Raw genomic sequence first — 19,089 nt, 5'->3', positions numbered from 1 at the left:
ACTGCTCTAAGTATTATTGAAATGTTTGTTAGTTTGCTTGTAAGTCCTAGAAAGTGACAGGCTTTTGGAGATAGGCTTGGGGATACTAATTTGGGTTTTCTGACAAAGCAATAATATGGTAAAGATTTTATTATTTCAGTAAAAAAGACTACTTTAATAATACAGGAAGGTGTAAAGGGAATATTTTGGTTCTTAAAGCAAGCTGAGGAGTAATTTAAATATTCCTGTTTCATAACATTAATATTTGTAATTTTGTCATTTATGTTCAACCTAGTTTCTTTTCTGTTGCAGATAAATGGTACTGTGACAGAAAATATGTCACTGACAGATGCAAAGACTTTGATAGAAAGATCTAAAGGCAAGTTAAAAATGGTAGTTCAAAGGGATGAACGGGCTACCCTATTGAATGTCCCTGATCTTTCTGACAGTATCCACTCTGCTAATGCTTCTGAGAGAGATGGTAAGTATAATTTTGTTTGGAAAGTCCCTTTAGTTTCCTATTAAAGTAGTAGGAAGGTTTGATATGTTTGAGTGAAATCACTTTCTACAAACCAGATACCATCAAAATCTAAGAATCTAAGAATTACATATATATATATGTGTGTGTATGTATATATATATACATATATATGTGTATATATATGTGTGTGTATATATATATATACATATATATGTGTATATATATATGTGTGTATATATATATACACATATATATGTGTATATATATATGTGTATATATATATATATACACATATATATATATATAGTGGAGGATTTACTTTTAATTACAATTTTTTCTAGTTTTATTGAGAAAAAAATTGACATATATCAGTGTGGAAGTTTAAGGTGCATAGCATGATGGTTCGATTCACATATATTGTGAAATGATTACCATAGTATGTTGGTTAATGTCCATGATCTTCTCCTATAGATAAAAAGAAAAAAGTTCTCCTTGTGATAAGAATTCTTAGGATATAGTCTCTTACAGTACTGTTAACTATAGTCATTGTGTTGTATATTACATCCCTGGTATTTTGTAACTGAAAGTTTGCACCTTCCTCTAATTCTCCTTCCTTTTCCCCTCCCTGGGCCCTTCCTGGTAACCACAAATCTGGTATCTTTTTCTGTGAGTTTGGTGGTTGTGTGGGGTTTTATTTTTTGCGGTTGGTTGTTTTGTTTTGTCTTTCTCTGACTTATTTCAATTAGCATATGCCTTTAAAGTCTATTGAGGTGATGTTGTCACTATTTTTTTTTTTTCTGTAGACAGCTCACCATCATTTATCAGTGGTTGATGAAGTTAATGCTTAAATCAGCAATTTTATATGAAATTATATTTAGTAGCATATATACATTATCATTGGAATACCTTACATTTTACTATAGTCATTTCATGGGAAAATAAATAGCACCCTGTTACTTAACAGATATTTCAGAAATTCAGTCACTGGCATCAGATCATTCTGGTCGATCACATGATAGACCTCCCCGCCACAGCCGGTCACGGTCACCTGACCAACGATCAGAGCCTTCTGATCATTCCAGACACTCTCCACAGCAGCCCAGCAGTGGCAGGTAAATTCTACTCTATTGTTAATATAGTATGTGCTTGATACATAATATTGGTTACAAATAAAACTAGAAGATAGATTTTGTTTTGGTTATCAAGTTTAGGTCAGGGTTTGTGTGTGTGTGTGTTTCTGTTGTTTTTTTTTTTTTTTAATCAATTTAGGGATTATCTAAAAACAGGTCAGTGAAACTTCTTAAAGAGCAAAAAAGTAAGTATCTTATATACGCAAGCTACATAGCTTCTTGTCACTACTCTGTAGCACAGAAGTATAACTGTAGACGGTATGAGAACAGGCAGAGAGTGGTATTCCAATGAAACTTTTTATAAAAACAGTTGGCCTTAAGCTGCAGTTTGCTGATTCACTGCATTAGAAGATGCTACCCAGCTTATAGAGTCTGTTGCTTGGGAAAGTTAACTATTCTATCAATACTTTCCTAGACAGTGTTACCTGGACTTTGTTTTCCCTTTTAAAAATACACTTTATGGTATTTATGCCAAAGATTCTGGTATACTAGTAGTATATGATTTACGTGAGTTTATATGATCTTTGGGGTTACAAATACTTTTGAGAAACTGAAAACTATGACCCTTATCCCTAGGAAAGTACACATGTACATATACATGTATCATTTTACAACAAATTTGTGGACATCCTTAGGGCTCTAGGCCACCAATTGATCTATGATTTTTAACAATAATCCATATGGAGATCTTGAGGAGGCACTTGAAAATTTGAGAACAGTTTAGGATTAGAGATGGTGATTTGGGATTTATTTGCATGGAGGTGTTAGCTCAAGCCATATAAGTTGCTAAATTTGCTAAGAAAGACAAACGTGGAGAGGCCAAGAACTGGACCGTGGGAAATACATTCTGTGAGGAAGCAAGACATAAGCAGAAAAAGGAGGAGTATCTAGCCAGAAGAAAGCTTTTTAAAAGATGTTAAAAGCCAGCTGGTTTTAGATATTTTTGAAGCTGATTCTTTATAAATTTCAAATATTAGATTTATAAATTATATTAACTCTGATCTTTATTTTAAGATTGTAATGATTTTTTAAAAAGGTATATTAATGTTACATGCCATCCTGGTTTATCTTATAACTGATTATTATTTTTAACTGCTGCAAGTTAATATATTAGTTCTTAAAATTTTCCTGACACAGCAGGGATGTTACCTGGAAGAAAAGGACTGCTACCACAACACATACACAGTGGTATAACTAACACCCTTGGGTGATTCATGGGAGCAACTATAATTTTAACACATTTCTCTCACCTACAAATGGTACTGGTATCAAACAATTTGGACATGATATCTTAAAAAAAAAAAAAAAAAAAAAAAAAGAATCATCCAGATATTGGCCATTAGTTTTTATTGTGAGCAAATTTGAAATTTTAGAAAGTTTTTTTGATGTCCTTTTTTTCTTTCCCTACTTAGATTTCATTTACACTTAGCATCTGTAACTTACAAGTTGTGGGGGTTTTTTGTTTTGTTTTTTAAGAAAAGATTTTTTTATATTACATTTGGGGTGTTTTAATTGGGAACCTCAGGTATTCTCATGGGTAACGCCAGTTATCATGAGATCTTTTAAAAATACAGAATTCTGGACCCTGTTCTTAGGTAGAGGAATACTGGTTTTTTTATTGTTGTTTTTAAATTCCTGGTATCATTCTCTTCCATGCACCACCAGATTTAGGAACTTTTGGTTAGAACATGTAGCATATACTAAAGAAAAAATAATGCTTCGACTACAGAAGACCCAAAGTATTAAGATTATTTCCAAATTTTTGTGCTGAGAGTTTAATTCCTGAGTACTCTGAGACCTGCCCATAGGCAAGATATACAGAGTACCAGTTCTTAAAGGTTTCGTTTCTTCCCCTAAAGTTCATGTTAAAAGTAACTATGGAGTTGTACAGATTATCTTGTTTTTAGAAGTAATTTAGATGTTCTTTGAGCGTAAAATCCTAGTATTAAAAAACACTATGGGTCCTACACAGCATTCCATCATCAATACAACCTACTTAATTCTTCTACATGACGTTCTTTTCTGAGAGAGTAAATGTTACATGGACAGACCTCTTGAGAAAAACATATTAGCCTGTTAATTCATTATAACTAGGTGAGCAATGTATCCTCACTGTTTTCTAGAACAGGAGTTGGCAGACTATACAACGTATGGACCAAATAAGCCTGTTGCCTGATTTTGCAAATAAAGTTTTATTGGAACCCATCCTGTAATGGTGTATTTGAGTGATTGCAACAGAATATATATGGTCACAGAGCCACATCAGGAAAATGTTAGCCAGTTCCTGGTCGAGAATGCTAAAATAATCTGTTTTTAAAATAAAAAACAGGTATGCCTGGGTGGCTCAATAGTCTGCCTTCAGCCCAGGGTGTAATCCCGGAGTCCTGCATCAGGGTCCCTGCATGGAGTCTTGTTTCTCCTCCCTCTGCCTGTGTCTCTGCTTTTCTCTGTGTGTGTGTGTGTGCCTCTGGTGAATAAATAAATATATTTTTAAAAAACCTAAAAAATAATACATGTATAGAGATAATTATTACAGTGATTTTCTTATATCTGATACTCGTTGCCAGGTTTGTATAGTATTTTATTCAGGGTGTTTCAAGCCCACTTTGGGCCAAGACTTGTGCTCTAGGAGCTAGGGATGCTGAGGGAGTCTACAGCTGGTGGCACTGCTTCATGATGATTACCAAGTAGCTTTCACTGAGAAGATTCTTTCACTGATTGCACTGTGATCCCTGCATATCTAGAGAGTATTTGATTTTCAGGCTATGTTCTAAACTTTTGCTTAGTTACAGTTTACTCTCCCTACTACTTAGCATTTAATTTAACATATCTGTTTTATGGCTTCTCCCCCTAGAGTGACAGCATATGTTTACCTTTTTTGTTCTGTCTTATAAACTGTTATATAAAGGTGACTGTGATGCTACTGATTATCATAAGCAGATGTAGAGAAAAAATTCTATTGCAGTGAAAGCTCAGATGGAGCTCAGATGAATTTGGATTATAAAAATTATGCTTTGCATTACTTATACTCAGTTATTCCATAAACTGACAAAGTTTACTTAAGGCCTAAGTTGTTGTCTGAAGTCATTAAGGAATGGATATTAACAAATAGAAAAGGTTTAATTTATATTTAGCATATCTGTTTAATAAAAATGGTTGCTTTTGAAGTACTTAAAAGCAATGTTTTAAGAAGATGGAAACTTTGTAAAATTTTTAAATATTCTCTTAGTCATTGTTTCTCCTGAGAGAGGATGCTTCTATTAAATTCTGAAGTTAGTGTTATCAGTATTGATGTGGTTTATGATATAGCAAATGCATAATAATAAAATTAAATTTTACAAATGAGAAATTTCTAGACTACATCCAACAGTTGAGCCCATTTAAGCTGATATATTTGAGATCAAACCTTTTACCTATATGGTCCACTTTTTACTATCAGTATTTTACTATACAAGATTGAATTTAGCTCATGATCTTGTTCTCTAAGAGTACTAGATAAATCCCAATACCTATGGATATAGGGCGTATTATGTATCCGCTTAAATGGCTTAGAGAAGTCTTGGCTTTTAGATTAAAGAACATTTTTTTAATTTACATGCTTTTCATTTTCTTTTACCTTCCATAATTGTTTTCTTAGGTATTAGAGAAACAAATATTCTTTACTTCTAGTATACGTAGTTTCTGTCAGATACTGCTTGGTTCTTGCTGGAACTTTGCCAATAGGCTAAAAATTTGAGATGTTTATATGTATCAGTTGTACATTTCTTTTTACTATTTTAAAATGTGTGGGGTCCCTGGGTGGCTGAGTGGTTTGACGTCTGCCTTCGGCCCAGGGTATAATCCTGGAGTCCCACAATCGAGTCCTACATCGAGCTCCCTGCATGGGGCCTGCCTCTCCCTCTGCCTGTGTCTCTGCCTCTCTCTCTCTCTCTCTCTCTCTCTCTCTCTCTCTTTCTCTCTCTCTGTCTCATAAATAAATAAATAAGTAAGTAAGTAAATAAATAAATAAATAAGGAGAAGTGCCTATCTTCTGACGAATTTCAAATTCTGTTTTCTGATTTTGGTTTTAGTTCTTTATCTTAAAAAAAAGTTTTATTACTTCCAATTTAATAGATAGATGCCTTATTCAGAACAAGATTTACATGTGATAATGTTGGTAATTAATTTGGTGTAGGTATATACTGCTACATTTTCTTTTTTCATGCTATGAAGTCCCTCAGGTTGTTTTTGGTTTCTTCTTCATCAGTGAAAGAAAGAGCCAGATAGAAAAATATAATTTTTGAAGTGTCTCAATGGAATCATTAATGGATTAATGAATTCTTCCCCATGGCTCATATGTCTTTTAGTCAGACTAAGGCAGTAAGTGGTGAGTTGATGCAGCACAGTGAAGGTTCAAAGATTTTTTTTAAAAACCAGTAATATTGACAGTATCCTGCTAATTTTTTTTTTTTTAAGATTTTATTTATTCATTCATGAGAGATACAGAGAGAGAGAGAGGCAGAGGGAGAAGAAGGCTCCACATAGGGAGCCCGATATGGTACTCGATCCCGGGACTCCAGGATCATGTGCTGGGCTTAAGGCGGCGCTAAACCGCTGAGCCACCCAGGCTGCCCTATCCTGCTAATTCTTACTAAATATTTATTGATGTCATATATGTGTTATACATCACGTCCTGAACAATCTAGGCAAGATTCCTGCTGCCATAGAACTTTGAGGCTTATATCCAGGTGAAGAAAACAGGTAAATTTGAAATATGCAAAAGTAATTTCCTTTAGTGATAAGTACTATAAAGAAAATCAGGGTAGTATGATAGTGAAGGCCAAGGGGACAATATTAGATAACCTGATCAGAGAAGAAGGATTCTCTAGAGTGACTTCTTCAAATGAGTAAGAAAGAGCTCTCTAGGTGAAGATAATTACAGAATAAGATCTAGCATGCACCATTTCTCAACTTGTTGAAATAACACCAAGATAACCTATGTAGCAGCATCACAAGAGCAAAGGAGAGAATGATTAGAGTTCTAAGAAGTATTTTCTTCTGTTTTGGAAAAAATTGTTTCTTTAGGAAAAATGTGGAAGGTTTTTTTTTTTTTTTTTGTTTTGTTTTTTTTAAGTTGTTTATTGGGACACCCGGGTGGCTCAGCGGTTGAGTGTCTGCTTTTGGCTCAGGGTATGACCCTGGAGTCCTGGGATCGAGTCCCATGTCAGGCTCCCTACATGGAGCCTACTTCTTCCTCTGCCGTCTTTGTCTCGCTCTCTGTGTCTCTCATGAATAAATAAATAAAATCTTTGGGGGAAAAAAGTTGTTTATTACTTTAATTGGGATTTTTTTTGTTGTTGTTAGATTCTTTGTCTAACATTTCAAAAGGAGTAGAATATTAATGACCCATCCTGAACTTTTGTTACTTAGATGAGAGCCAACTTGTTTTCAGTCCTTGGTAATTTTAGGTTACCAGGTTAAAATTCTAAGCTGAGGCTTTGTTTTTGATATGCTTTCTAAGGAGCCAGGCTGAGGGAACACTGTAGTTGGTGCACTTCTCTACTAATTAACTTGAAACCCAAGTGTAATAATATGTGTGTTCATCGAGTGCTATCAGTCTTAACTTCTAAGGGAAGACAGTGGATCTAATGGCAGAAAAACAAACTTAAATATTCTACTTTATAGCCACAATTTAAACAGTAAAAGTATGAATTTTATTTAATTCATTAGCTTTTATACAGGTACAATAGATAAAATATATTTAAAAGTGGACTATCCACTTGGTAACGTGTTAAGAATAGTAAATGTATGAAAACTCTTATTTCCAGATTTAAATAACATAGAACAGTCTTCTCTTGTCTTTTTGAGAACCTTTTAAAAAATGAGGGGAGTGTTGCAACATTGGTCTCTTGTAAAATCAACCAAACATACCACTCAGTCAAAAGGTTGTTTTACTCTAGGGGTGCCTGGGTGGATCATTCCATTGAGCATCTGACTCTTGGTTTTAGCTTGGATCATGATTTCAGGGTCACAGGATGGATCCCTGAGTCTGGCTCTGTGCTCTGTGGGGAATTGGGTTCTCTCTCTTTCCTCCTCTCTTTCTCCCCTACTCACATATGTGTTCTCTCTCTCTCTCTCTGTCTCTGTCTCTTTCTCTCAAATCTTTAAAAAAAAAAATTGATTTTCCTCCAGGTATTAATCTAAGTACCTGGTAATCATTGCACCACCAATGAAGGCTTAAGTATGCTATCCTCAAATTAAAAAAGGTCTTCCTCAGTGCTTCCCATTATTGAAAATTATGCATTCCTACAAAAATCATAGTTTGAACAAGAGATCTGTTTTCCTTCTAAATCAGATGGACTAGGTTAGTCATCACTATCATAAATAAGCATGTGAGATGAGAAGCTTTGTACAAAATGATAAACTTCATAAAAGTTTGTATCTGTGTTATTATTGCCTGAAAGACATTTGCCAAAATGAGCAGTCTAAGATACTCAAATTTTTTCAAAAGCATACACACACACGTGTGTGTATTTCTAGAAAGTAGGTTACAATGTGTAAAGAATAAGCTTAAACTGTAGGAATTTAGCTTGTAAATTCGCAAAATAAGTACAATTATTCCTTGCCTTCTCAGCATACCACACTTCACTTCTGTGTCCACATACCAGCTTAGAATCTTTGCATGTCTGCCTTTGTCATCCCTAGAATTTTGTTTGTGTCATGCAGATTGTTAATTTTTTTTTATTGCTATTAAGGAGGAACTACAATGTATAAATATCTTTGTTTCCATATAAGATTTAGAAGATTTAGCAGTGGTTGCAACATTCCTTATTTATTTATTTAAGATTTTATTTATTTATTCATGAGAGAGAGGCAAAGACATATGCAGAGGGAAAAGCAGGCTCCCTATGGGTAGCCTGATGCGGGACTCAGTCCCAGGACCCCAGGGTCACGACCTGAGCCAAAGGCAGATGCTCAACCACTGAGCCAGGTGCTCTGGTCGCAACATTCTTAATAGCCAGATTTGAGTGTGCCTTTAGTTTTTCTTTCTCATATTTTCTAGCTCTCCTGGCTGAACTCTCCTGTTGGTGGAGTATGGTTAAGTTAATTTCTAAACATATCTTTATTGTTCATTATGCTGTGATAGCCCAATAATCTTTAAAGGAATTAGTATCTAGTTTTTGGTTGCATCCTACGTTCTGTAGATCTTGCCTCCCTTTATGCAATAAATGAGTTTCTGAAAAGAAAGTATAAATCTGTTTTTTAGGATAAGACATTTGGTATGTAATTAGGAATTTGAAGTTGGTTTTATAAAAGAATGTTTTACTGGAGTGAATGTTCAGCCTCAAGTTTATTTTCTATATTAAGGATATTTTTAAAATAAGGCATGACCGACCAGTCACTTGAGAAGGTGTTTGGGAGCCAGAAGCATGAGAGAATGCTTCATAAATGGGCAGTCTGGCATGTTTTGTCAGACAAGGTCCAGTCAAGACAGGAAGCTGAGTGAGGAGTGAGCCTAGCACGTTTAATGTAAAGAGATTAAATTTAACAGGATTGGAGTAACAAAGATTTCACTAGTAAGAAGTAAAGGGAACTCTAAAGAATATAAGGAGCAGCCACTCCCCCTGATGCTGAGAGGGGATGCCAAAGGAAGAGGCTCCCCCACCCATCCCTAGCTAGGGCTCAGAGCCAGCCTTGTTGGACTTTTCCAATCCCCATGGCTCACTGAATGGCAGAGAATTCAGCTGTGGTGTGTTGCCAGAAGAAATATTTCCTCTAAGGTGCTTAGTAGGGGATCCCTGGGTGGCTGAGCGGTTTGGTGCCTGCCTTTGGCCCAGGGCGCAATCCTGGAGTCCCGGGATCAAGTCCCGCATCGGGCTCCTGGCATGGAGCCTGCTTGTCCCTCTGCCTGTGTCTCTGTCTCGGTCTCTAAAGTAAGTAAGTAAGTAAGTAAGTAAGTTTTAAAAAAATAAAGTGCTTAGTAAAGGAGTTTCCTGGACAAGTGTCTTGTTGGAGACCTTGTACTACAAAACTGTCCTAGGGAGTAACCAGGGAAAACTGCTAACTGCCTGTAGTGTGCTGCAAGGGGCCTGCTGAGGGAGCACACACCAGAACTCAGAGACTCCCTGACCAAGCTGCCTGCCCTCTGCATATAGGCCCAGAAACACTCAGGATTTTAATTACACCTAAAATTTGTCACTTAAAACAATTTGTTACTCCTTACTGATTTGATGAGTGTATGTTTATATTGCTGTTACCCAATTTATACAGTTGATTGGATAAGACTTAAAGAAGGCTGTTTACAATGAGTTCATTTATGTGAATTGTAAAAACTCTGCAGAGACTTTTTACCCCTTCTTTAACAACTGTCTTCAATAGAGTTTTTAACCAGATGAGAGTTTTTAGGTAAATGGATCACTGCCATTAGATTGATATATAAATGAAAAATCCGGAAAATAAACCCTGTCTTCTGCCCTCCAGGAGAAAAACAGATGACCTTAAGAGGATCTTGAGGTCCTTGAGAATGTTGAAATGTCTGTCACCACTACTCAGAGCCAGAGAATGTAGATAAACATGAGTCTTGACTCAGAATAGAAGTGGTTTTTGTATAAAAGTAAGCCTTCGTCTTACAGCAAAAATTACTTTTTGTTTGTTTGTTAAACTTAGATATTATTTCAGAGGCAGTCAAGTAGATCATATACAGAAGAGTTGAGGAGAGTATGTTTTCTTTTCATTGTCATAGCCTTGCCAGTTTTTTTCAATAAGTGCCACTGATTGTAGACTGATTTCCTATGTCCAAATTCAGTTGTTGTCTTGCAATAGACATAATGGTCACATTTGCTCTTAATGGAGTTAACTGTAGATCTATATCGCCCAACATCGTTGCTACCAGCCATTTGTGGCTACCAAGTGTTTGAAATGTGGCCAGTCCAAATTGAGATGTATTTTAAGTGTGAAATAACACATTGAATTTTGATGACTGAGCACACCAAAAAAGATGTAAATTAACCTCATTAATAATTTATAGTTTACCTAATGAAATAATATTTTGAATGTAATAGGTTAAATAAAATGTATTCACTGATTTTTACCTCATTTCATTTAATACATATTCTAGAAAGTTTACAGTTACATAGATGACTTGCTTCATAATCCTTTATAACAGCACTGCTCCCAATTTACATGTATTTTTGAATAATGCCTCCATCTTTTGGTAGATAGCAGAAATGCACTAAAAAGAGCAGTGATACTCCAAATATTAGTTGTATGAAAAATTTCGTAGAATGATATGAGTTCCATTCACCTGAAGTGTTAAGTCATAACAATTAAGAATATTTGGCAATACAATACGAAAATTAACCAATGGTGAAAATACTAGCAGTTTTATGTGATGGAGCAGGAGCCGTATTACACAACAATTGACCCATTGGTTATCATTATGGAGGATGTTTACATTATTGTATTGATTCTAAGTTACAAGATGGTAGTTATCATTAATGTCAGTCATTTTAAATCTAGAACGTTTAAGTTATAAGAAAGAAAATCAATTGCAAATATTTGTCTTAAGATCTTTTTAAAGTTTGTTGCAGAGCAATAGATCTCTAGAACTATTAAAGTTACACATTCTTCAATCTTATTCTCTTTCTTTGAAATGTTCATATTTATAATATATCATTTGCAATTTTTAATGCAAAAAATGTAAGGAGATCTTCTATTTTGTACTGCCTTTTGTACTTGAGGTGCCTAGAACAGTTTGGGGATAAAGCTTAATTGTATTTATTTATTCTTGAGCTAATTGTACCTGAGATTATATTACATAAGCAATGGCTAAACATTTTATGTTTTTATGATTTAAAAATAGTTCATTCTGGTTTGATTCAGAAAAAACTTCGGCTTTTAGTTCTTCCTAAAAGAATATTTTATATACATGCAGCTCATATTAATATTTATATAACTTAAAACAGGAGTACATCCCCATTGAATAGTTAAGTGAATATGAAAATAGAAACTACGAAAAGTACTTATGTTTTATCCTTTCAGGAGAGTAACAGAAGAAACTTTTTCTTGATAAGAGACTTGTATGCATTAATCAAACCAAATTCTTTGTTTAAAGTTAGACTTAATTCCATTTAAAAACAATAGACATTATTTTGCAATGAACATTGTTTTAAAATATTTTAAAACATTTCAATCTTTACTCAGTAAGTAATGTATACGTATTTTTTGTTGTAAAAATTGAAATAGTAGAGATAAATCTATTCCACTTGGGTACAATTTTGTCTACTTCTCCCCTGGGCGGGGGGGGAACACTGGTGCCTGATTGGTTACACCCATCTAGCTCTTCCTCCATGTATGCATGTGCACGTACGTGTATTTGTAGAGCTATGGAGACACCTCATCCTGTCACACCATATACATCCTGCAGTTTGTGCTTCACATTTTGTTTCAGTTGTTCTTGTGTTTCTACATATAGCTCCCTTTCATTGTAACTTATTTTAATGTTAATTTTTATTTTCAATTATAAAAGCAAGATACGCTTATTAGAACAAGTAAAATAGGTCAACTCCACCTTACCCCATCTCCCACTCCTCTTGAATTAAGCCTTTCTCCATACTTACGCACATTTTTATGTGGCATCACGTATAGAGTTTGTGTGTGTTTTTAGTAACTGTAAAGGTCAGACTCTGCACATTTTTCAGCTAGCTAATTTTACTTAGTACAAGGTGAACATCCTTCTGGCTTGTTCCTTTGATGAGAAACTTTACATATTATGGAAATTCTGTTTCTAAGTCTTTGCCTGTGCAATCAGTGTTGTGTAATTATCTTTGTCCATAAGTTCATATAATGACTCTTGTTATTTCTGAAGTCATTAAAGAGTATATTGGTATTATTTAAAATTTTCGCAGATAATGCCGTATTTTCTAAAAGTAACATTTGAGACTACACTTGTTTCTCAGAATTCTGTGTTTACCAGTCTGATGATTGCAAATTGATAACTCCTTATTTTCAACTGATGGTTTCCTGATTACTAGTGGAGCTGAGCATCTTTTTATGAGATTATTGACCATAGTATTGCTTCCTCAGTGAATTACCAGATTCATTTCTGTTGATCATTTTTCTGTTATGTTGTTCTTCATTTCATCAGTCAGTAGTAGCTCTTTTGGGGAGTGTGCTGCAAATATAAGACTTTATAATATCTTTTCCTATGTAATTAAACATTTTTAAGAGTGAAATATATTCATCTTTATGGCTTCTGGATATTTATCTTATTTGGAGATATCGCCCCCAATGCAAGATTGTACAGATTCTCTCCAGGCATTTTATAGTTTCTGATACTCTTGTTGCTGGCATTTTTTTCCCTTTTCATTTTCTTTTGATTATAGAGGACATTGAGGAAAATCAGTTGATTTTTTTAAAATGTAGTTATAATTTTCTTTATATAATTTTAGTATTCTTTTATGCTCACTAAAATTCTCCCAGTATTTCAAGCATATTATCTTATGATTATACCATCTGAGTCTTCAAAATAATGGTAAATAACTGTAGTATTGGCAAGTATCACTATGTTGTTACTGATATTAGAGTAAATACAGTCAGAACTTCCCTGTTTAATATGGTGTTAGCTCTTGGTTTTGAAAAATAGTCTCCTATATATTTTTGGTTTATTTGTGATTTTTATTAGGAATGGCTGTTGAATTTTTTTTTTCACATGCCTGTTTGATATTTTTTTCTTATATTTGGGTGTAATAATGAATTATGTGAATAGCTTCCTAATGTTAAGCCAGCCATATGCTTGTAAAATAACCCTGCTGTGCTCATTGTATAATAAATTTTTAATACATTACTGTATTCCTTTAGCTAGCATTTTATTTAGAATTTCTTCCTTCATTTATAGTTTAAAATATTTGTTTTCTCTGTTTGTTCTATCATTGTCAAAGTTTTTAGTGTTAAGGTACTGTTAGCCTCAGATTGAATTGCTGATAGAGCATTTGAAAACTTTTTGAAATACATGAGATTTTTGTGATACTATTACTATGTATTACTATGTGTTTGGAATTTTCCATAACAAAAGGTTTGAAAGAAAATGCATTCTTTTTTTTTTTTTTTTTAAGAAAATGCATTCTTGAACATGTATTTATTTCTCTAGGATAAGCCTAGAAATGGATAGGTTTTATTCATGTTTGCCTTTTTTGTTTCAGTAAGTAACTCCCATTTTGCCCTCAAGTAGTTGTGCTTATTTACACTTATTTTACCCTCCCTGTACGAGTGTCTGTTTCTCCATGTCCTTCCCTGTGGTTGATGTTATCGTGTTTGAGTTCTCATGAATGATGAGGTAATTTGAAGTTATTTTATTGTGCGTTTTCCTAGTTATTAGGGAGGGTGAACATATTTCCTGTTTATTGTTACTTGTATATTTTTGGTGAATTGAATTGTCTCTTCCTAATACTCATTTTTCTCTTGAGTTGTCTCTTTTAAACTCTTTTATAGTTCCCTATATGCTCTCAATATCAAATTCTTGTATGTGTTGTTAAGCCAACATATAAATTGGTCAATATATAAATATTAAGGTATTAAACTCACTATATATGTTAGGTCAAATTATATGAAATTGCTCATATTCAGCTGTTTGACCTAAAAAACTCCATTTCATTTGGTTTAACCAAAAACAACATAGATTTTTTTAATTGCATGTTTTGTAAATTTTTATGGAATCACTGTTGGCGTATGAGGGATTTTGTGCCTTGAGTCTTACTTTAATAGCCCTCTATTTTTTTTTTTTTAAGATTTTATTTATTTATGCATGAGAGACGCGGAAAGAGAGAAAAAGTCAGAGACACAGGCAGAGGGAGAAGCAGGCTTCATGCAGGGAGCCTGATGTGAGACTCAATCCCAGGTCTCCAGGATCACTCCCTGTGCTGAAGGCGGTACAAAACTGCTGAGCCACCCAGGCTGCCCAATAGTCCTCTATTTTTGATGATACAAATTTTTTAAAAATATATTACGATTTGAACTTAATTCCATCTGAAATTGTTTTTTGTCATTAATATGCATAGAGATCTATCTAATCTTTCTCAATTTGTGAACATTTGTCCTAACATCATTTATTAAATAAATAGCATATTCTTTTTTGACAGTTTTGAACTGCCACTTCCATAATAAATTTTGCTACTGTGGATAGATTAATCCATTTTCTATTTTGATACTTTGATCTGTTTTTCTGTTTCTTTGGCAATACCACTTAAGTTTTAAGTACTTGGTTTTTATAATATTTTGATAGCTGTTAGAGCAAACCCTTGTCATCATTTTTCAAGGTTTGCTTGATTATTCTTAGACTGTTTTCTTACAAATGGTTTTCACATTCATCTCTATGCTCATAATTTTTTAAATTTTAATAATGTGTAGTCTCCGGAGCAGAGAGGAAGAGAGAATTTCTAAACCTGGGGCTGTCTCAACTCCTGTAAAGCATGCAGATGATCATACACATAAAACAGTAGAAGAAGTTGTAGTTGAGAGAAATGAGAAACAAGCACCCAGTCTTCCAGGTAAGCCAAGCAAAATACTATGTTGGGAAAACATTTGCAATCAGATTAAATAAAATAATTGTCAGAATTTACAGACAACTTGAAGATCCTTTAATGATTATGATTTTTTTTTTTTGTACTTGGCTTCTAGCATATTCCTTATGGGTATGAGATTGACATGGATGAGTAGCTTTCATGAATTTTTAAAAAAAAATTTTTTCTGGATAGATAATTATTCATAGTTAACAGCTATTCATAGTGAGTAAAATTGTTCTCCAGCACTGCTCATTTAGGAGATATATTAGATTGGCTTAAGAAATTTTAAGTTATTTTTCCTATTGAAAGTGTTTTCATAAACACTGTTATACACCATAGAGATGTATATACCAGACCTAAGAATCTGCAAGTCTCCAAGATCCATTTGCTTGAAAGGCCAGGAGATTTGGATTCTAATGTCTTAGTTCCTTCTATCAAATCTTTTTGCTCTGCTTGTTTAGTGGCAAGAATGTGGATATTTAAAAACAAATTTTATCACAGTGAAGAGGTCTGCTTTGATTGTCTTAGAGAAATGTAGGGATTCTCCCTCCTTCCCTCTGTTCCTCACTATAGGGATATATATTAGAATTTGTAACTTTAAAATACATAACACATGTTCCTTATCAGATTCTCTGAGCTTATATTTTTGCTGATGAATTTTATATATATTTTGTGGACTTTTTATTGTTTGGTTATTTTCCTAGTTGTTTACATTATTATTCCAGTTTTTAATAAAGTGATTCCTGTACAGTTTTTAAATTTTTCTTTCTCATAGAACCAAAGCCTGTGTATGCTCAAGTTGGACAACCAGATGTGGATTTACCTGTCAGTCCATCTGATGGCGTCCTACCTAATTCAACTCATGAAGATGGGATTCTCCGGTAATGTGATTTTAGACTTGTGTTGTCTTCTTTGTCCATATTGTATATTGTATATCCTTTTTAAAAGCATATACCGCTTAATGCTACGATTAAGGTTTTATTTCACATTATTTATGTGATAGAGATTAGAGAACAAAAAAAGAAACTTTTTGGATGTTGACTTTCTTACCACAGTCACCTACCTAGTTTTCAGATCGGGAATTACAAAAATTAAAAGTTGTTTTCTGCTTGCTTAGATATCAGAATTTTCACGAGTTTTCTAATGCCCTGGCATTTGAAAAAACAGGAAACACCAGTGTTTCTCCATTTTCACACTATTGACATTTTGGGTCAGGTGCTTGTTGATTGTGGTGGACTGCCCTTCACATTGTGGATTGTTGAGCCACATCCCTGACCACTAGCTGCTAGTAACACCTCCCAGTTACGACAACCAAAAATGTCTCTAGACCCTGCCAAATGTTCTTGGGGACAAAATCATCCTTGTTTGAGAACCTGTTGTAGGTTAATTAGCAACTCAAAAGTAAGTTTTTTATATTCCACACCTTTTATTGCTCTGTTCTATACATGATGAGATTGAGATGTAAATTTTTAAACCAGATTTCAAACCATCATGATAATCAATTTAGTCTTTGTTGCCTCTGTGGTGAAAGGAACAGGATGTGAGTAATTGAAAAATAACCAAACTCAAGTGAGTTTGATCTAGACCCCTGCTCTTACCTGTTTTCTTTGCTAAAGAAAATTGGGTTGTTACTGCAAGACCTAGCTAGATAGAAAGAACTCCTGAAATAGAAGGGTAGGACACAGTATTAAAATTGTATATTGTTAATATCAGATAACTGATAATTCAACATTTTAATAAATTATGAAGGAATTAGTTTCCTTCTTTTTCTTTCTTCAGAATTGCTTGAAAGCTTTTATAACTCTTTAAGGTTTAAGAAAACTGTAATGATTAATTCCGGAGACCTGTTTCCCAAGAGAGCCCTGAGGAACAGATACCAAAGAGGATTGAGGTTGTGGGTAGGATTGTACCTGAGCCAAGAAACCTTCAGTTACTCATTCAAATCCACTGGCTGGATTTGGGGCAGAAGTGGTTAATGGGTTTACTTTTAGTTATTGCAAGTAGTTGATGTAACACAGAGTAGAAAATGTCAGTCATCCTTGGATATATGATACTGTGATTGAACCTAAAGCTGTCTTTCAAAAAGACAGAGTTTACTAAGGGATATAGACTACAATCAACGATTTTTACTTTTTGAGATACACTAGATCAGCCCATGTTATGAAAGAACTATCAGGAACCTGGAGTCTCAAGGACTTTGAGGAAGTATTTCAAAAAGCTCTCCGTACTAACTGGTTTGAGAGAGGAGTCTGTGAGCAGGCTCTGGACTTACCTAGAAAAGTAGGACACTGCCACAGCTAAGCAATTCACATATTCCATGATAACACTGGCCCATACTTTCATGGAAGGACCAAGGGTGCCACCAACCCTGGCAGTGAGTGACCTCATTTAACCTACAGGCTCTTATGCTTACATCTAGTAAATGTTCGCTCCAGGGACGGAAATGGGACAAGTGTGAATACCTTATAAGATCTAAAAACTTAAGGTGGTCTTTAGTTGATTTAAAAGAATTAGACTCCCCCCTTTCCTCAACTCATTTATTCATTTGATTTGTGTTTTATGCTTTCTTTTGTCTTCTAATCATTTTTCATTGTTACTTAGTGAATTAAGAGGAAGGGGACTTTTTCTGCACTGCATGTCAGAATAGGTAATAGAATTGTGTGTCTTCTAGACTAGAAAAATGGGAGAGTTCTAGAAATCTAGATGGGTAATTTGTAATCATGTAGGTAATTTGTAATTAATTACCATAAAGGGTAGTTTGTAATTATGATCCGTTTCTGCCTACCCATTCTTCCAAGATGCCCTTTAGTTTTTATGTCAAGACTAGCACAAGGTTTTAGCACTACAATGATTATAAAAGAATGTGCATATATTAATTCCTTCCTATTCTCTCTCTAGTAAAAGAAGGGCAGAGATTGAATGTGGGACTAATCCAGAAAGGCTGAATGCTGATAAGTTTTTTATTTAAAATTCAAGGGGGCTGCAAAGTAAGTGACTTGTGTCAGAGTGCACCAACCGCCAAGTTTAAAAATGACTATCTCAAAAAAATAAAACAAAAAACAAAACAAAACCAACTGTCTCTTGGATCACAATGCTTAGAGCCTCATTTTAATTCCCTGGTATCAGGAAAATTTGTCAGTTTATGCTTCAATTTCTACCCATGTAAAATAGTACGTCTCAGTTATTCCATTGAGATGATATGGTATGAATTGGGATGGAAAAAATGGAAGATGTTTTTAACCATTGCAAATGCCCCGAATGCATCTAAAACGCTAAGAGTTGGGAAAAGAATGTTTTCATAAAGTAGTTTTATAAATTAGTTGTAAAGCAGTAATAAAAGAAAGTACCAGTAAAGCTGATTTGGAATTGTGTAATATGAAATTGTATTCAGTAAATTAGTGGTATGAGGGGAATTTCTGAGATGATGGTCCTTTGTTTCATTCTGAGTGTGGTTTTCATTGTAGCAGTTTACTATTAACTTCAAGCTTCTCTTAACCATTTCAAATGAAATATTTGTTTTAACAGGCCCAGCATGAAATTGGTAAAATTCAGAAAAGGAGATAGTGTGGGCCTGCGCCTGGCTGGTGGAAATGATGTTGGAATATTTGTAGCTGGTGTTCTAGAAGATAGCCCTGCAGCCAAAGAAGGCTTAGAAGAGGGTGATCAAATTCTCAGGGTATGTCAGTATATCAGAGATGCGGTTTGAAAGTACTTAGATCTTTAGAAAAAGACATCAAACACAGCAAACCTAATATTATAATTCAAATATAATCTTAGGTCACAGTCTCTTGAACCAAATAACCATTCATGAGGAATCCATCCAGTCTTTATTATACTAGCCTTGTCCCTTCACATTTCTGCATTTGCTCTCATTTACTGCTGTGATTATGTGTTACTACGGAGTGTGATCCTCTGATTTCATTTTAATCTCTGGTGTTCATAGAACTTAATAAAAAAAAAA

The 19,089-nt window shown here is 34.3% G+C and overlaps 1 protein-coding gene across 27 annotated transcripts in view; it reads left to right on the top strand.

Moving 5' to 3' along the window:
• Window positions 1-19,089, top strand: part of TJP1 (tight junction protein 1) — a 255,598-nt gene that overhangs the window by 200,284 nt on the left and 36,225 nt on the right. For all 27 annotated transcript variants that reach the window (XM_049108387.1, XM_025438107.3, XM_049108383.1 and 24 more), the window contains 5 exons: window positions 292-460; window positions 1,425-1,572; window positions 14,974-15,113; window positions 15,904-16,009; window positions 18,654-18,804. In XM_049108387.1, the coding sequence (XP_048964344.1) occupies window positions 292-460; window positions 1,425-1,572; window positions 14,974-15,113; window positions 15,904-16,009; window positions 18,654-18,804 (714 nt within the window). The remainder of the gene's footprint in view (window positions 1-291; window positions 461-1,424; window positions 1,573-14,973; window positions 15,114-15,903; window positions 16,010-18,653; window positions 18,805-19,089) is intronic.

This window comes from Canis lupus, chromosome 3 (genome assembly GCF_003254725.2).
Source record: "Canis lupus dingo isolate Sandy chromosome 3, ASM325472v2, whole genome shotgun sequence".
In the NCBI taxonomy this organism is placed as follows: domain Eukaryota; kingdom Metazoa; phylum Chordata; class Mammalia; order Carnivora; family Canidae; genus Canis; species Canis lupus.
Note: the sequence above shows the minus strand (reverse complement) of the source record. Positions and strands in the feature narration are given on the sequence as shown.